Here is a 15,070-nt window from a genome sequence, read left to right on the forward strand (position 1 = left end):
CTTTAATTCAAGAGAGTGAAATAGAAACAGTCCCAGGACCTGTTATATGCAAACTGCAAGACAAATAATTTTAAAGTAGACTTAAGACAGTTGAAAAGTGACAACCTCCAAAAGTGAAGTAGTGCCTATTCCAATTCTATCAAAACGTATCTATGAACCAGCTTTGAGTAAATGGAACAAAAACATCCTTCAAGAGACAAAGGATGAAATCCAGATACGTTATTTTGGATTGCTGGGATAAATTTTAACTGTTCCAGATGGTGGCCCCTATAAATTCTTTACTTTTTCCTAGAAGTAAAAATCTCATACTGTTTGGTCTGAACAGAAAAAAGTATTTCAGACTTTTCAAAAGACATTTTTCACATGAGAAACAAAATGTTTAAACTGAAGAATGATTAACTACGTAATGTTAACTGAAAAAAGGTACCCAATACCCTGTAACAACCATTTTTAAAAAGATGTCACTTGCCCACATAGTTCCTCTGACTAGTCCTAGAATGCCTCTCAGTCCTGTTTGTTTTTGTTTTTAGACTTTTGAGCCTGTGACTTTTCCTCTCTGTGTATACTGCTGTATTTCTCTTTAAGGGTCCCATGATTCCTAAGTCTATGTTCTATATCATGTTTACTATTAATAGAAAGGCTGCTGGGGAGAAAAGTACCCGCCATCTCCTCGAAAACACAAAGAGTGGAGGGCTGAGATCGGCCTGAGGACTTCAAAAGGTTTTGCTTGCCTTTGTTCTCGCTACACTCTCTCCTACTATACTGTTATGCCCTGTGGGTTAAATTTCACCTGCGCTTCTGGCTAAAATGTGGATACCACAGCCAAAAACACTTGCAAGCATCAATTCCTACTTGGCGGCTCTTGCTACTAAGTGGCAAGCATCTAATGCCACCCTCACCTGATGCTTGGCCGTCTCCATACCCTCCAGAACTGTCGTCTTGAAGTCCTCCTGCTTGCCCTGTGGAAGGAAAGAGGAGAACTCAGGGACCTTACTCCATAAATTAGGATAATATCTGGACATAAAGGCCTAATAGTTGGCGACTCATGAATTCACCACCAACTAGTAAACCCATATTCAGAGAGCTCCTTCTTCTGGAATCAAGGCCCAGGGAATTACATCATAGTCTTCCAAATTCTGGTCAGGAAGTTTCAACTTTACATGCTGATTCTTGTTGAAAGGCAGTGGAACAAAGTACATAGTATTTCTAATCACTAAATCCTTGCTGTCAGTCTTATTTAATATTAATAGTATGGATGGGGGAAAATGGATTCCGAGTGTCTTTTACTAACGGCTGCTAGACTGAAAATGGAGGTGACATAGACTCTAGAATCTGGCATTGCAATTCAGCATCAACTTAATATCCGTTTAACTTTCTAATTTTAATGAAAAATTATCTCCTTCTCTTCAAAGCAAGGAGTATAATTAAAAGACTCAGTCTCCAAAGAAGTTTCATTTACTATACACAGTAGACACTAGTACAGTTAAATATGCCAGTGCTTCCTAAATAAAACTAAAGAACACACAATAAGACACTGTGTGTGTGTGTGCCAAGTACTGTAGATAAACACACACTTGTGGTAACACAGAGAAAGGCAGGCAAGATCTTGAATCTTCTACTTCATGCTACATAATAAGCTTTGTTAAGAAATTTTCCTCACTGATTAATATGTAGAAGTAACTTCAAGAAAAGAATCAAAGCTTGAAAATTCAATCTGATAAAGAATAGATTGTCTTCTGAACTCTTCCAAAATCTATCATCAAGACAGATGCTATGATGCTCTTAAGCTTCTAGTCACCTGGTACACTATAGGAAAATGAGTGTGATCTTTGGAAGATATAAAATACCACCTCCCAATGATCTAAATAAACTCAGACAAGCTTCATTAAAGTTTATTTTAAAATACATACCCCAATAAGAAAGCAGATTGATTATTCCACCATTTGAGTTAGAAGGGAACAACAAAGAGAATAAAAAGATACTTAGATATAAGAAATTATTTCTGACAATGATATTAGAATGTGTTGCTAGAAGATACATGCTCTGTTATGAAGGTAGAATAGAATCTCATTCTAAACTTATTTTACTAAGCTCTCGTCTGAAGGGTCCTTTAGGTTCAAGAAGGTTATGCTTCTCAGACAAGGCCCAAGGTATACCTATTTACAGCCCTTGGAAAAAGGCATACAATCACGAAGAGACGATCGGGTTACTAAATCCAATCTGCAAACTTATCTCGAAAATATAGGTCCTACATTTTAAACTCTACTATAAACTTAAAATCAGATATATTCATTCTTAGTAAATTCTGGCTTTATTCATAAAAAATATTTTGTAGAGCCGGGTGCAGTGGCTCAGGCCTGTAATCCCAGCACTTTGGGAGGCTGAGGCAGGCAGATCACTTGAGGTCAGAAGTTGAAGACCAGCCTAGCCAACATGGTGAAACCTTATTTCTACTAAAAACACAAAAGTTAGCCAGGTGTGGTGGTGCTCGCCTGTAATCCCAGATACTTGGGAGGCTGAGGCAGGAGAATCACTTGAACCTGGGGGGCAGAGGCTGCAGTGAGTCAAGATCACACCATCGCACTCCAGCCTGGGCAACAGAGCGAGACTCCATCTCAAAATAATAATAATAATAATAATAATAATAATAATAATATATTTCATAGATTTTTAAAAAATGTTGCCATTGTTTCGTTTGGTTCCAAATAAAACCAAGCTGGATCAGAAAACTGAATTTTATTTGGGGAAGAAAGGGAGCAGGGAGGGACTCAGAACAATGAAACAAACAGTTTCCAAGAATCACACTTAAGATTAGGAATAATACAGCTGTTATCTTTCAAATTATGTTTCTGACTTGGCAAAAATAAAAGTAACAGTCTCTTGTCATGAAGATATCTCACCACTAAAAACTTAGATAAAAACAGCAAAAAACCGACAAAACAAAAAACACACACTTTGAAGCTAGCCTAAGCCTGAATTACTTTATCTTTCCTATTCCTCTCATTTCCCTTCTTTTCCAACTATAATACATGTCATACAATAAACTCACTAATTTAAGCTACAGGTAGCTCTTGACTGATTTTTGTGTGCGAATCAATGGTGCTTTGATTCACAAAAAAAGATGGATTTCTTACCCCTGACTTGCGTACTCAATAGGTTAACAAGGACAAAAGGGCAACGAGGCAGTCTTTTTTGTCTTCTGGTTTTGAAGAAAGGAATTAAAAAACCTCTTAAAAAGATTTTTTTTTTAATTTAAAAAAATGCGGGAAAATACAGAAAATATTCAATACCCTGCAAAGATTTTTAAAAGGGATCCCATAACAACAAAATGTCAAAAAAGAAATGAAACTCCAGGCTGGGCATGGTGGCTCACGCCTGTAATCCCAGCACTTTGGGAGGCTGAGGCGGGCGGATCACGAGGTCAGGAGTTCAAGACCAGCCTGACCAACATGGTGAAACGCTGTCTCTACTAAAAATACAAAAATTAGCCAGGCGCTATGGCATGCACCTGTAATCCCAGCTACTCAGGAGGCTGAGGCAGGAGAATCGCTTGAACTCGGGAGGTGGAGGTTGCAGTGAGCCGAGATTGCACCACTGCACTCCAGCCTGGGCAACACAGCAAGACTCGGTCTCCAAAAAAAAAAAAAAAAAAAAAGCAAGAAAAGAAACTCCAAAGTATTATTTAAGCAGAGGAGTAGAAAGAAACCAAGCAGAAGGTACCACATAACATAAGAAACGATGGAAAACAAAATTTAAAAGTGCTTAAAATTAAATTAAGAAACAAGTTATTTATCTCTTGATAATGGTTTAACTTGCTTGGAAATAAAGAATGAAGTTATTATTTTCACTCCAATCATACTTGAGAGTATTTTGAAGATGCCTACTTCTCCAAAGACAACTGAAAGATCATCTTTACTAGCAGTATATTATAGACCAATTCTTGAACATTTTCTTAAAAACAGCACATACACAACACTGCTTGCAGCTAACTTTTCATCCAAGTAGTCTCTGATTATGATATATATAAAATCCCTTATTCATCTGCTCTTTGGGTCTTTCCAGCCTAGGACTCTGTTTCTGATAGTGGCTCAGGACACATTAACAGCAGGCAAGTAGCGCTGTTAGCTTTCCATGACTGCAAATTCAAAACAGAAAATGAAAATATTCAAAAGCAACTTTGTAATATCACCTTGATTTTGGCACCACTACACAAGAAACTCCCTTTTGTTTTTATTCCAAACCACCAAACCTACAAAATAGTCCTCAAGCTTGAAGCAGAGACTCTTTTTAATTTTTTAATTATTTTTAGAGACAAGGTCTTGCTCTGTCGCCCAGGGTGGAGTACAGTGGTGCAATCACAGTTCACTGTAACCTTGAACTCCTGAGCTCAAGGGATCCTCTTGCCTCAGCCTCCTGAGTAGCTAGGACTACAGGCATGTACCACCATACCTGGCTAATTTTTTTTTTTTTTTTGTAGAGACAGGTTCTCGATATGTTGCCCAGGCTGTTTTTGAACTCCTAGCCTCCCACTTCAGCCTCTCAAAGCAACAGGATTATGAGCGTGAGCCACCACAATCGGCCTAAAGTAGAGACTCTTCATACAGCTTATTTGTACACAGCTACTCCAAATTGAAAATGAAGATCTTTTTGATTTATCTTACATAACAGCCTTTCAGTTGTCTTCTAGACCTTCAGATCTAAGAGTCCTTCTTGAAGCGTGAAGTGTTGTAGTTATAATCACATTACTGAATGTTTTCTCATCTGAATTCAAATACTCAAGAGATCACTCTTCCAACATCTTAAAAGGAAGTCTATGTTGACTTTCAAATGCTTTTATCTGGCAAACAAACAAGGAGGTGAAAATCACTGGTTGGCTGTTTCCAGAAACACAGATTCACATTTTGACTAGTTTCTTGGAATCACATTCAAATTACAAACATTTTAAGAAACTTCTAAATCTAGGAAGCAACGATTTTCCAATAGAAGATAAATTTACCAAAATGGCCAAATTTATGGAATAAAAGTGAAGGCCAACCTACTGATTTCAATTGAATTTAATAAATTAGCAGGTGAAAGAAACATTTCAAAAGTTAAAGCCAACTTGGAATATATGTCTCTACCGTATTAACGCACTAATTGAGTTTCTTATTTAATAATCAATGTTTACTATATCTGCCCCAAAACTGCAAAGCACAAATACAAAAGTAGAACAGGTAGACTCTCTGTTTTCAAAAAGCTTATAATCTAGTTGAGAAAAGATGAAAAATACCTACAAGGAAACTTTTGTTGTTAAGAAACGAGAAGCTGACACAGTCTTGGAGAATCAGGGAAGCTTTCAGAACAATTCCCGAGAGATCTGGATAGACTGCGAGGCAGTGAAACCACCACTATGGTCCAGATCATTTACAAAGATAAAGAGAAAAGCACAGACATGGTATGTGCAGAGGACTGCACGGTACCTACTTTCAGAAGGAGATGGTCTGAAAAAGCAGTGGGAGATCAAGTGGATTGGTAAAATGATCCCTTTCCAGTACCCAAACCTGAACGTGATTTTAGTAGTAATGAAGGAAAAGTGTGTGATCTTTGGCACAAAGACAACAAAACAAATGCTATTTTAGTTAAACTAATCTGGCCACTTTGTACGAGATGAATTAGAGGGAAAACCTAGATAAAGGAGATCCAATTCAAAGGCTATTGAAATAATTTACATACAAGTTGAAATTCACTAGAAAAAGGTGACAGTAAAAATGGGTAAGGCCTAACAAATGAAAAAGACTGCACAGTAAGATGCATGACTTTACAACAGACTTGGTAAAAGGGATAAAGAACTTTCAGGATGACTCTAGGGTTTTAAGTTCAGAAGACTAGTAATGCTACAAACAAAATGGGAAATTTGGGAGACTGGCTAATACAATTAAATGGAAATGTTCTAAAGATGGTTGGAAATTAAACAATAGAACTCAGAAGTAAGAATGGGGCTAAAAGACTTCAAAATAGCATGGAAGTAATAATAGGCTCAGATAATTTGAAGCAGTCATAAATGCATGATTAATCTCATGAACATAAGGAAAGTCACAGTTTCAAAAAGGAATTGACAGTGGCTCACACCTGTAATCCCAGCACTTTGGGAGAGACCAAATCAGGAGGATCACTTACAACAAGGAGTTCAAGACCAGCCTGAGCAACAGTCAAAATGAAATTATGAGTTCCAACTAGAATAGCAATCCCTGGGTTACAGTATCATGTAAAATACTGAACTAAAACAGCCTTCTTAAGGTTTAGAAAAAAAGAAAAATTGTTTTGCTTGAAGTAGGAGCTTGCCTGGAACTTCCACTGAACTGCTGAAAGAACAATAACACCACAGATATGTGCTTGAAGACTTCCACTGGGTAGTAGCAAGGATCCTATCAAAAGAAAGTAAAAGGCCCTACAAGCTAGGGAGAAATGCAAAGCTTTAGAAGCCAATGGAAAGAATTTACTTTTTCACATATTATTTCCCTCCACATTCCATAGTAGAAATTTTCCTGATCCTTACTTATTTTGCTGTAGTCTTGGTTTGTGTTCACTTTTCAAAATGTTCCAGAGAAAGCTTACAATTCAGATGTTATGTTGTCCAACTACCAAGCTTAAGGTGTGTCTGGTTAATAACAAAGCTTACAAAACATTTCTTATAACTCAACAGCCAATGCAAGAATTTCAATTATATTATTCTCTTAAGGAAAGAAAAAAAACTATGTTAGAAAGTCCCAAAGTCTGTCATTCTCATGATTTAACGTAAAAGATTATTATCAAGATTTAAGTTTTACACACACACACACCCCCACCCCCACTAACAGTTCCAGATGCTTAAAAAGTTATCTATTTCATAATCGACTCATTACTGAAAATGGCCCACCACAAACACTTTCCCAAAGTAACATAGTATGTGTGTCTGTCTGGTCTAAAGCTGCCCTGATTTTTTTTCTAAATAAAACACCAATCCACCCTATTCTTCGTTCAATCAACTCTGCTTAATAAATACAAGATGTTTACACATAAAGGTGGGTTTCACATTTTCTCATTTGATTCTCATAACAAGTCTCATTTTGTAGACGAGAAAATCCTTACAAAGTATCTTGTTCTTCTATTACAACATGATCAGACCCAATAAATAATGGCAACAAAAAGAATTCAAATAAATTATAAAAATAAAGGTGATCAGCTAAACAAATTACTATTTTGCCTTAATAAAAAGTACAACAAATCAATGAAATGACATCATTAAGAAAAGCAGGTCAATCTCTCAAAGACCAAACATAAACTTGTAGCATCTGATTCAAGGGTTCTTATCGACCAAAAGCAGTAAATAGTTAAAAATCAAGGATCTAAAACTGCTTCATCCTTTCATGTTTAACACAAAATTTCCAAAACCCAATTTTAGGGAGAAACATTATTTAAAAACAGCTTCTGAGAGAGCTATTGTACAACATGGTGACTACTGTTAATCACAATACATTGTATTCTTGAAAAATACCAAGAAAGCGGGTAAGTGTTCTCACCACAAAAATGATAACCATGTGAGGTAATGCATGTTTATCGCTAAATTTGGTCATTCTGCAATGTATTTATACTTCAAAACATCACGCTGTACATGATAAATACAATCTTATTTATCAATTAAAAAAATAAAAACTTCTGAGTTCTCACCATACTTTCTATACATTTCTATTGTAGTTTCTTCATTGTAGCTACTTACTAACATCTGTAACCCTAAACTGAATTGCACTTTTTTTTTTTTTTTTTTTGAGACAGGGTCTCACTCTATCACCCAGGCTGGAGTGCAGTGGTACGATCCCAGCTCACTGCAACCTCTGCCTCTCCGGTTCAAGTGATTCTGGTACCTCAGCCTCCTGAGTAGCTGAGATTACAGACATGAGCCACCACTCCCGGCTAATTTGTGTGTGTGTGTGTGTATATATATATATTTTTTTAGTGGAGATGGGGTTTCACCATGTTGGCTGGGCTGGTCTCAAACTCCTGGCCTCAAGTGATCCCCTTGCCTCGGCCTCCCTAAGTGCTGGGATTACAGGCATGCACCACACCAGGCCACTGGACTACAAATTCTTTGCAGGTGGATGTACTCTTTCTCTTTGAACCCTTAGAATCCAGCACTGTGACTGTGACAAAATAATTATCATCGTACAATAATACTGGTAGAATAAAGTTAATGAGGAACTACCACATTTGGGGGAATCTTATTTTTTTGTAGAAAATGCCTATTTTTTAAAAAATTTGCCCTCCATACTACCATTTCTCTACTCTTCACCCTTCCTACCTCTATGTGCCTCTAGAATTTTTATATTGATATCACACTTAAGAGTTTTTTGCTTTCCATTATGCATTTATGTCTACACTTGTGTCTCATACTAGGCTATAAATTATCTGAGAGTGGGGACTGTGTGTTGTATAGCGTATTTATCTTGATCCATTCATAATGCCTCAAAATATAAGAATGTAAGAATTCTGTTGAATTACCTTTTCAGCTTGTCACTTTTTTCCCTCAGCCCTCCAGTAAGGTATTTTGGAGCATAGATCCAAATCAGAACACTGAAATGTGTTCCAAAAAGGCTGGAGTGGTGAGGGGGCGGGGAGGGGCGTGGCAAGAAAACTAACCCTATGCCTATTTTCTGAATGTATGCATCATACTTCATAAAATGAGAATTCAAATGATTTCAGGCATTTATTTTACACTAGCATGTCAAAATGACAACACAGACAACCCTGTCAGGAATGAACTCCCTAGTCACTTCTGGTAAACCTACAAAACAGGGTCTCCTGCTGGGCCTGGGGATGTAATAGAATCCTATCATCTTCCCTGTGGTGGTAATCTGAGTCAATTCTCACTAAACCTGAAAGCTAGTCCTTCTCTCTGGTTCCATTTGCAGGCATGGAGAGAGAAATCAGAGAGAAAGCCTGGGATTAGCCACTTGAGAATAGTTACAGCATGATTAAAAAAAAACAAAGTGGTTCACCTGAACTCTGGCCATTACTATCCATGCTGCCAAACTCAGTGCTTGGCAACCACCAGACTGCACTCAGTATGACTGCCTCACCGGGAAGAGATCAGGGTATCTTATAAACAAAGAACTATACTAATATAAGGTGAAAATATTAGTACCACTTATTTTTTTTCTTTTAAAGTAAGACAATCTTCAACTCTTCTCTGATCAAATTCTATTATACCAAGTTCTATAGAATACTCTAGAAGATTCTGCCTTTTAATACTTTCTCTACTAAATAATTCATCAAATTTTTGGTCCTCAATCTTTTGTTATATGAAATTTTCGTTATAACAGCATTTGTGATCAAATTTCACTGAATCTTTAAATTCTTCTACCCATACATTGTGTATTTTCTGTAATTTAGTATTTTTACTAATTCAGGTTAACATCACCTTTTAGGTAAATTTTAAAAATATTTTCAACCTACAGTATGATTATTATGTGAACAAGCCCCCAAATTTATTAAAACCACACAAAATTTCTTATCTTACCATTCTCTCACATCAATGATTTTTGTTAATTTATCTAACAGCCTGACCGGGCATGGTGGCTCACACCTGTAATCCCAGCACTTTGGGAGGCTGAGGCAGGTGGATCACCTGAGGTCAGGAGTTCGAGATCAGCCTGGCCAATGCGGAGAAACCTCATCTCTACTAAAAATACAAAATTAGCTAGGAGTAGTGGTGCATGCCTGTAATCCCAGCTACTTGAGAGACTAAGGCAGAAGAATTGCTTGAACCCGGGAGGCAGAGGTTGTGGTGAGCCGAGATCATGCCATTGCACTCCAGACTAGGCACCAAGAGCAAAACTCCGTCTCAAAACAAACAAACAAACAAAAACAGCCTACATCTCTTTAAAACACACACCTACAAACTTTTAAAATTACCACATATAATAGAGAAGAGGGCTTCCTCTGGTACAAATAAGAATATAAGCAAGGAGATAAAGTGATTCTTCCCATGGTCATTCCATAAAATAAATTATAATACAGACTTGTTACCAATCACATCTTAAAAAACCTATTTGAAGAGTTAACCAAAGACTTAATGGAAGCCTCTGGGCTTCATTAGTTTTAAGGATTAGGACATCACGGAGCCTAGAAAAATGATACACACACTCACATGCATATACACACACACTTCTGATGTCTCTACTGAAAAATCCATTAACTTGAAAAAGGCTTCAGAAAGGCATCTTAATAACCCATTTCAAATGTCCTTTTACTTATTTTAGAATAAGTTTCCATGAAAGTCTCAGGCTATGTACAACTAAGCTACTTCTAACTCAGAATGTATCTTGAGTTCTCTAGTGAAAAGTTACCCAATACACAATTTAAATCCAGGAACTAACTAGTAAGATTTTTCTGGTAAAATTTAACTGCTGAAAGGCAGTGGAGGGAAAAAAAAATGGAGTCATGTTTCCATGTGAAAATAAAAAAGCCAAGTAAGTGTTGGAGAATCAGTTAATACAGGAATGCAAAACTCATTGAGGAAAATAATGTAAGGTACACAGGGTAACAATCTGAGCAAAGACAGGAAAGGCATTTCTCCAATAAACAGAAGGGTACTTTACCGGGGGACAATTATTCTAAATCGATGAAGTCCAACTGATGGAGATTTGACTCTATTTCATAAACGCTCCACTATTATGTGACGCTGCTAGTAACCAAACACACTCAATTCCAAAGACAACCTGTCAAGTTTAGTTGGCATGACCTAAAAAAACTTTCATCTTCACAGAAAAGGTACTAGGAAACCAAATAAAACCATCATGTGTTAAAACAAATATATTCAAAAGTATAGTAAGTATAAAAATGCATGGAAATATTTGGAAAACAAAATGTAGTTTTTAAATATAAACAGTAATATTTGGTATGAAAAATCCATTATTTACCCATTTTGACTACCATAGGACTACAATATCACATTAACTTATGGTCAAAAATTGACAAATCTAAAAACAATATTTAGGTCAACAGAGAGAACTTCCTTCCAATTATATAAGTGCAATCAGACAAACAAAAACACCCAAACTTTTTCTTTCCATAAAAATTCAACTTTGATATTAAGAACATTTTTCCATTGACCAATAGCCTAAATTCTCTCTCCAATCTCAGCTTCTTTACTCCTTTAGTTCACCCTTAGCATGAGATTGGTCTTTCCAAAAACATATTTCAGTGTAACCCCCCTTGCTCAAAAAACCTCAGGGCTACCGCTGACACTCCTAATGCTCAAATTCCTTAGCCTGGCTTAGTCAACCAAGGCTATTCACAATATGGCTCCCACCATTCTGGCTTCCTCTCAGTACTCTCCCAGAGGAACCTTATTCAGTCAATTTGACCCACTGACTTCAGAATACCTTGTGCTTTCATAATTAACAAAATATTTACTTCCTGTTAAGATTAACACACTGCAGAAAGCAAAGCAAAAATTTCTAAACAAATTTAAAAGTTGGTAAGAATGAAATGTATGCAAACCTTACTTTTTTGTTTTGTTTTGTTTTTTGGATTTTTTTTTTAAGGCGGAGTCTTGCTCTCACAAAGACTGGAGTGCAGTGGCACAATCTCAGATCACTGCAACCTCTGCCTCCCGGGTTCAAGCAATTCTCCTGCCTCAGCCTCCCAAGTAGCTGGGATTACAGGCACGTGCCACTACACCTGGCTAATTTTTCTATTTTTAGTAGAGACAGAGTTTCACTATGTTGGCCATGCTGGTCTCGAACTCCTGACCTCAGGTGATCCGCTTGCCTCAGACTCTCAAAGTGCTGGGAGCCACCGTGCCTGGCCCTAACCTATATTTTTTGACAGAATAATTTCTAGTGATTGCCTTTTAAAAAGACTGAGAACAAGAAAAGGTTTGGTAGAGAAACAAACCCACAGGCCAGGCATGGTGGCTCATGCCTGTAATCCCAGCACTTTGGGAGGCCAAGGCGGGCCAACATGGTGAAACCCTGTCTCTACTAAAAATGCAAAAATTAGCTGAGCGTGGTGACACACATCTGTAATCAGCTACTCAGGGGGCTGAGGCAGGAGAACTGCTTAACCCGGGAAGCAGGGGTTGCAGTGAGCCGAGATCATGCCACTGCACTCCAGCCTGGGCGACAGAGCAAGACTCCGTCTCCAAAAATATCAAAACGAAACAAACCTATATCTTCTCTCAAGCTTTTAATATAGTCATATAGCAATGCTTCCATTCAATTTTTGACTAAAAACTCTTGTGCAAGATAAGACAAAAGACTTAGAAACCCTGCACAGTGTCCAAATATTTAACTCACCTGATAATATTTTATGATTCACCATCAGGGTCCAATCTATTGCTAAACTACATAAGTAGTTTAGGCTAGTAAGTTGACACTTTTTTCTAGGGAAAGTACATCCCTAATTCACCCCAGAAATTTTCAAAAAAAACATTAAGTTGTTTTAAAGGAAGAATCACTATTTTCATAACCACAAATAATATATTACTAAGTTCTGGCTGTTACCAGCACATTTCTAAGCATTGAAGATATCCTCAACTTAAAATTTTAACGTCCCCCCAAAAACAAAGATAACTTAAACTAAACCACTGCATTATAATTAACTACAACACAATAAAGACAGCTCCCAAATCCTAAATCCTTTTGCTAAGACGTTTACTTTTTGTGGGAACAATACCTGACGTTTATGAAATTAAAAAAAAAAAAAAAAAAAAAAGCTTTCAGAAAAAAGCAAACAGCAACACCAACACATGGTTTAAAATTTTCAAAGAAACGTTTATCAACTCGGAACCTATGGTAAATCAATTATTTACTGGAGACACAACCACACAAAAAAGGTGAGGCAGCATCTGAGATATCAGATCATCAATGCGTAATACTTAGAGCCCTTGAACTAAGAAGTCAGCCCACTCTTGAGCCACCGCAGACATTAAAAGGGTTATCCCCAAGTATCTCATTAGCAGGTCTACAGCAAAGGTAGAAGAAAGGTAAGAACCAAAAAGAACACAGAAGAAAAGGGCACAGGGTGAAGGGAAAGGTTGGAGGTAAGAACAGAAGGAAGAGAGCTAAATGTATAAGACTAGAAAGAGGAAGAAGAAAAATGAATAACGAGAGGTGTAAAGTAAAAAGGCAGCTACATTTGCCCGGGACATTAGCCCCAAAGGTAATATACTACTGAAACTAGAAACCTTCAAACAAGGAGTTGCCCAAGAAATCATTTTAAGAAAGTTTTAGGAAAACCACTCTTCTTAGAAAACCCCTGACTTTTGAATGAACTGAAACCAGAATCTTTTTCTGAATGTTCTCAAACTGTATTCCTTTAGTACACTTTATTACAATCCTATAAATTATAAATTTGATTTTTAAGTTTTAGCCAGACTTTGATAAGCTCCAAACCTAAGTTAACACTTGACTGGTAATGCCCTAAAGTGAAGCATCAGTACTGCTTCTGGTAATTCACAGTAACACCATAGGGGAGAAAACCCTTAAAAAAGAAAGGCTAAAACAAAAGATAAAACATCTCAAATGAAGTATGTCTTAATCTGGGTACCTACGAAAGTCATGCAAGATATAGCAGATGGGGTCTGAAACCACCATTTTGTTTTTAAAAGGTAAAGGACTAAAAGAACCAGAGAGGTGTGTGGGTCTGAAGCTATTCGAAACATAAAAATTATTTCAAGAAGAGGAACTTAGTAAAAATTCAAAGTCAAAAAGAGTAAATAAAATGTCATTAAGGGCACAAGATACAAAAATTCATTAAAATACTGCTTTTGCTTGGTCTCTCCAAAACAGAAAGGCAGGTATCCCTGACTGGTCCAGCCATCCTCAGAAAGCTAGTACTCAGCATTGAGGGGATGTTAGTGAGAATTCTTTAAAGCTGTTTGAAGCTCTGAAACCAAAACTATAGACTCCCATAATCTTTCTAGATTTTCTGGCCTATATATATTTTTACATTTGTTCACCAGGAAAAGGCACTTCTCAAAACCGATCCACACCATGAAAGTTTTATCAGAAAGTATCTAACTACGTGGTAAACACATTATTTAGCCAGAACAATTTCTGAATCAGAACTGTCATTGAGAGGTCTGGTGCTTTGGATATGGCTTTCTGTATGTTTTCTCTAATCATTTATTTTCTCCTACTTTCCAACCACCTTATATTGCCACTGTCCTTCCATTCCCACCCTTTACTTTCCTCCTGTATATGTACAGACACACAAAAAGAGTATCAGTACCAGTATGTACGTATCTATGTGTATACATACACACATATACATGTATATGTATACACACACACAAAGACACACATGGCAGGAGCCTCAATATCAGACTTTATTATAAACCAAAGATAAAGACATAAATAATATTGCAGAATGGAAGTAAATCCATTCATTCTTATTTCTAAGATAAAACAGAACTGTGGTTGGATACTACAACTCACCCGATGGTTCTTCAGGCTCACTTTCATTTTCTTCCTCAGGTGGGGCTTGAGGGGGTGGTGGGGGAAGCTTCTTTTCCTTCTCTGCTTTGGCATTTCTCTCTTCTTCTGAATAATACTCATCTTCTGAGAGGTTGGCCAAGCTTTCATCCATCTCTCTGTACTCTACCTATATGGAGATCATACCAGGGAAAGCTAAATGCAGTGAACATTTAAAATTAGGGACTCTTTTTGGAACCATCAGTCAATGTAAATTGTTAACTTCACATTTTAAGGGAAGTAAGCATACAACAAGGAACAAGGCAGCTCATAATAGGTAGTTATTAAAAACAAAGCCCTCATGAAACAATCTCGTGTCAGTTCAGGTTCAAACTAATCTGTAAGTTTTACATCATAGCACTGACATTCAAATCATTGACTCTAAGGCTCTCTACAACTCCTCAAAAACCTTTTTAATTGTGTGTATCATGCTCACATACTGGAATTTCCAAAAAAAGAATAAAATGACCCTCAGACAAAAATATAGTTAACTAGAATACCAAGTCTGTCTAAAGCCAAGTCTGTGCTTCTAACTACTACTCCAGGGGAAAATAGCAAAAGAATTCCAAAAACCAAAT

The 15,070-nt window shown here is 37.0% G+C and overlaps 1 protein-coding gene across 7 annotated transcripts in view; it reads right to left on the bottom strand.

Annotated features, from left to right (window-relative positions):
• KDM1A (lysine demethylase 1A) overlaps window positions 1-15,070 on the bottom strand; it is a 64,197-nt gene that overhangs the window by 38,290 nt on the left and 10,837 nt on the right. For 3 of the 7 annotated variants that reach the window (XM_063784872.1, XM_016956134.4, XM_016956144.4), the window contains exons 2-3: window positions 14,457-14,622; window positions 900-959 (exon numbers count right to left, since the gene is read on the bottom strand). In XM_063784872.1, the coding sequence (XP_063640942.1) occupies window positions 900-959; window positions 14,457-14,607 (211 nt within the window). In that variant the 5' untranslated portion in view covers window positions 14,608-14,622. Of the gene's footprint in view, window positions 1-899; window positions 960-14,456; window positions 14,649-15,070 lie in introns of all 7 variants that reach the window. The other 4 variants (XM_063784875.1, XM_016956142.4, XM_063784868.1 and 1 more) reach the window with 2 other exon arrangements.

Source organism: Pan troglodytes, chromosome 1 (assembly GCF_028858775.2).
Source record: "Pan troglodytes isolate AG18354 chromosome 1, NHGRI_mPanTro3-v2.0_pri, whole genome shotgun sequence".
Classification (NCBI taxonomy): Eukaryota; Metazoa; Chordata; class Mammalia; order Primates; family Hominidae; genus Pan; species Pan troglodytes.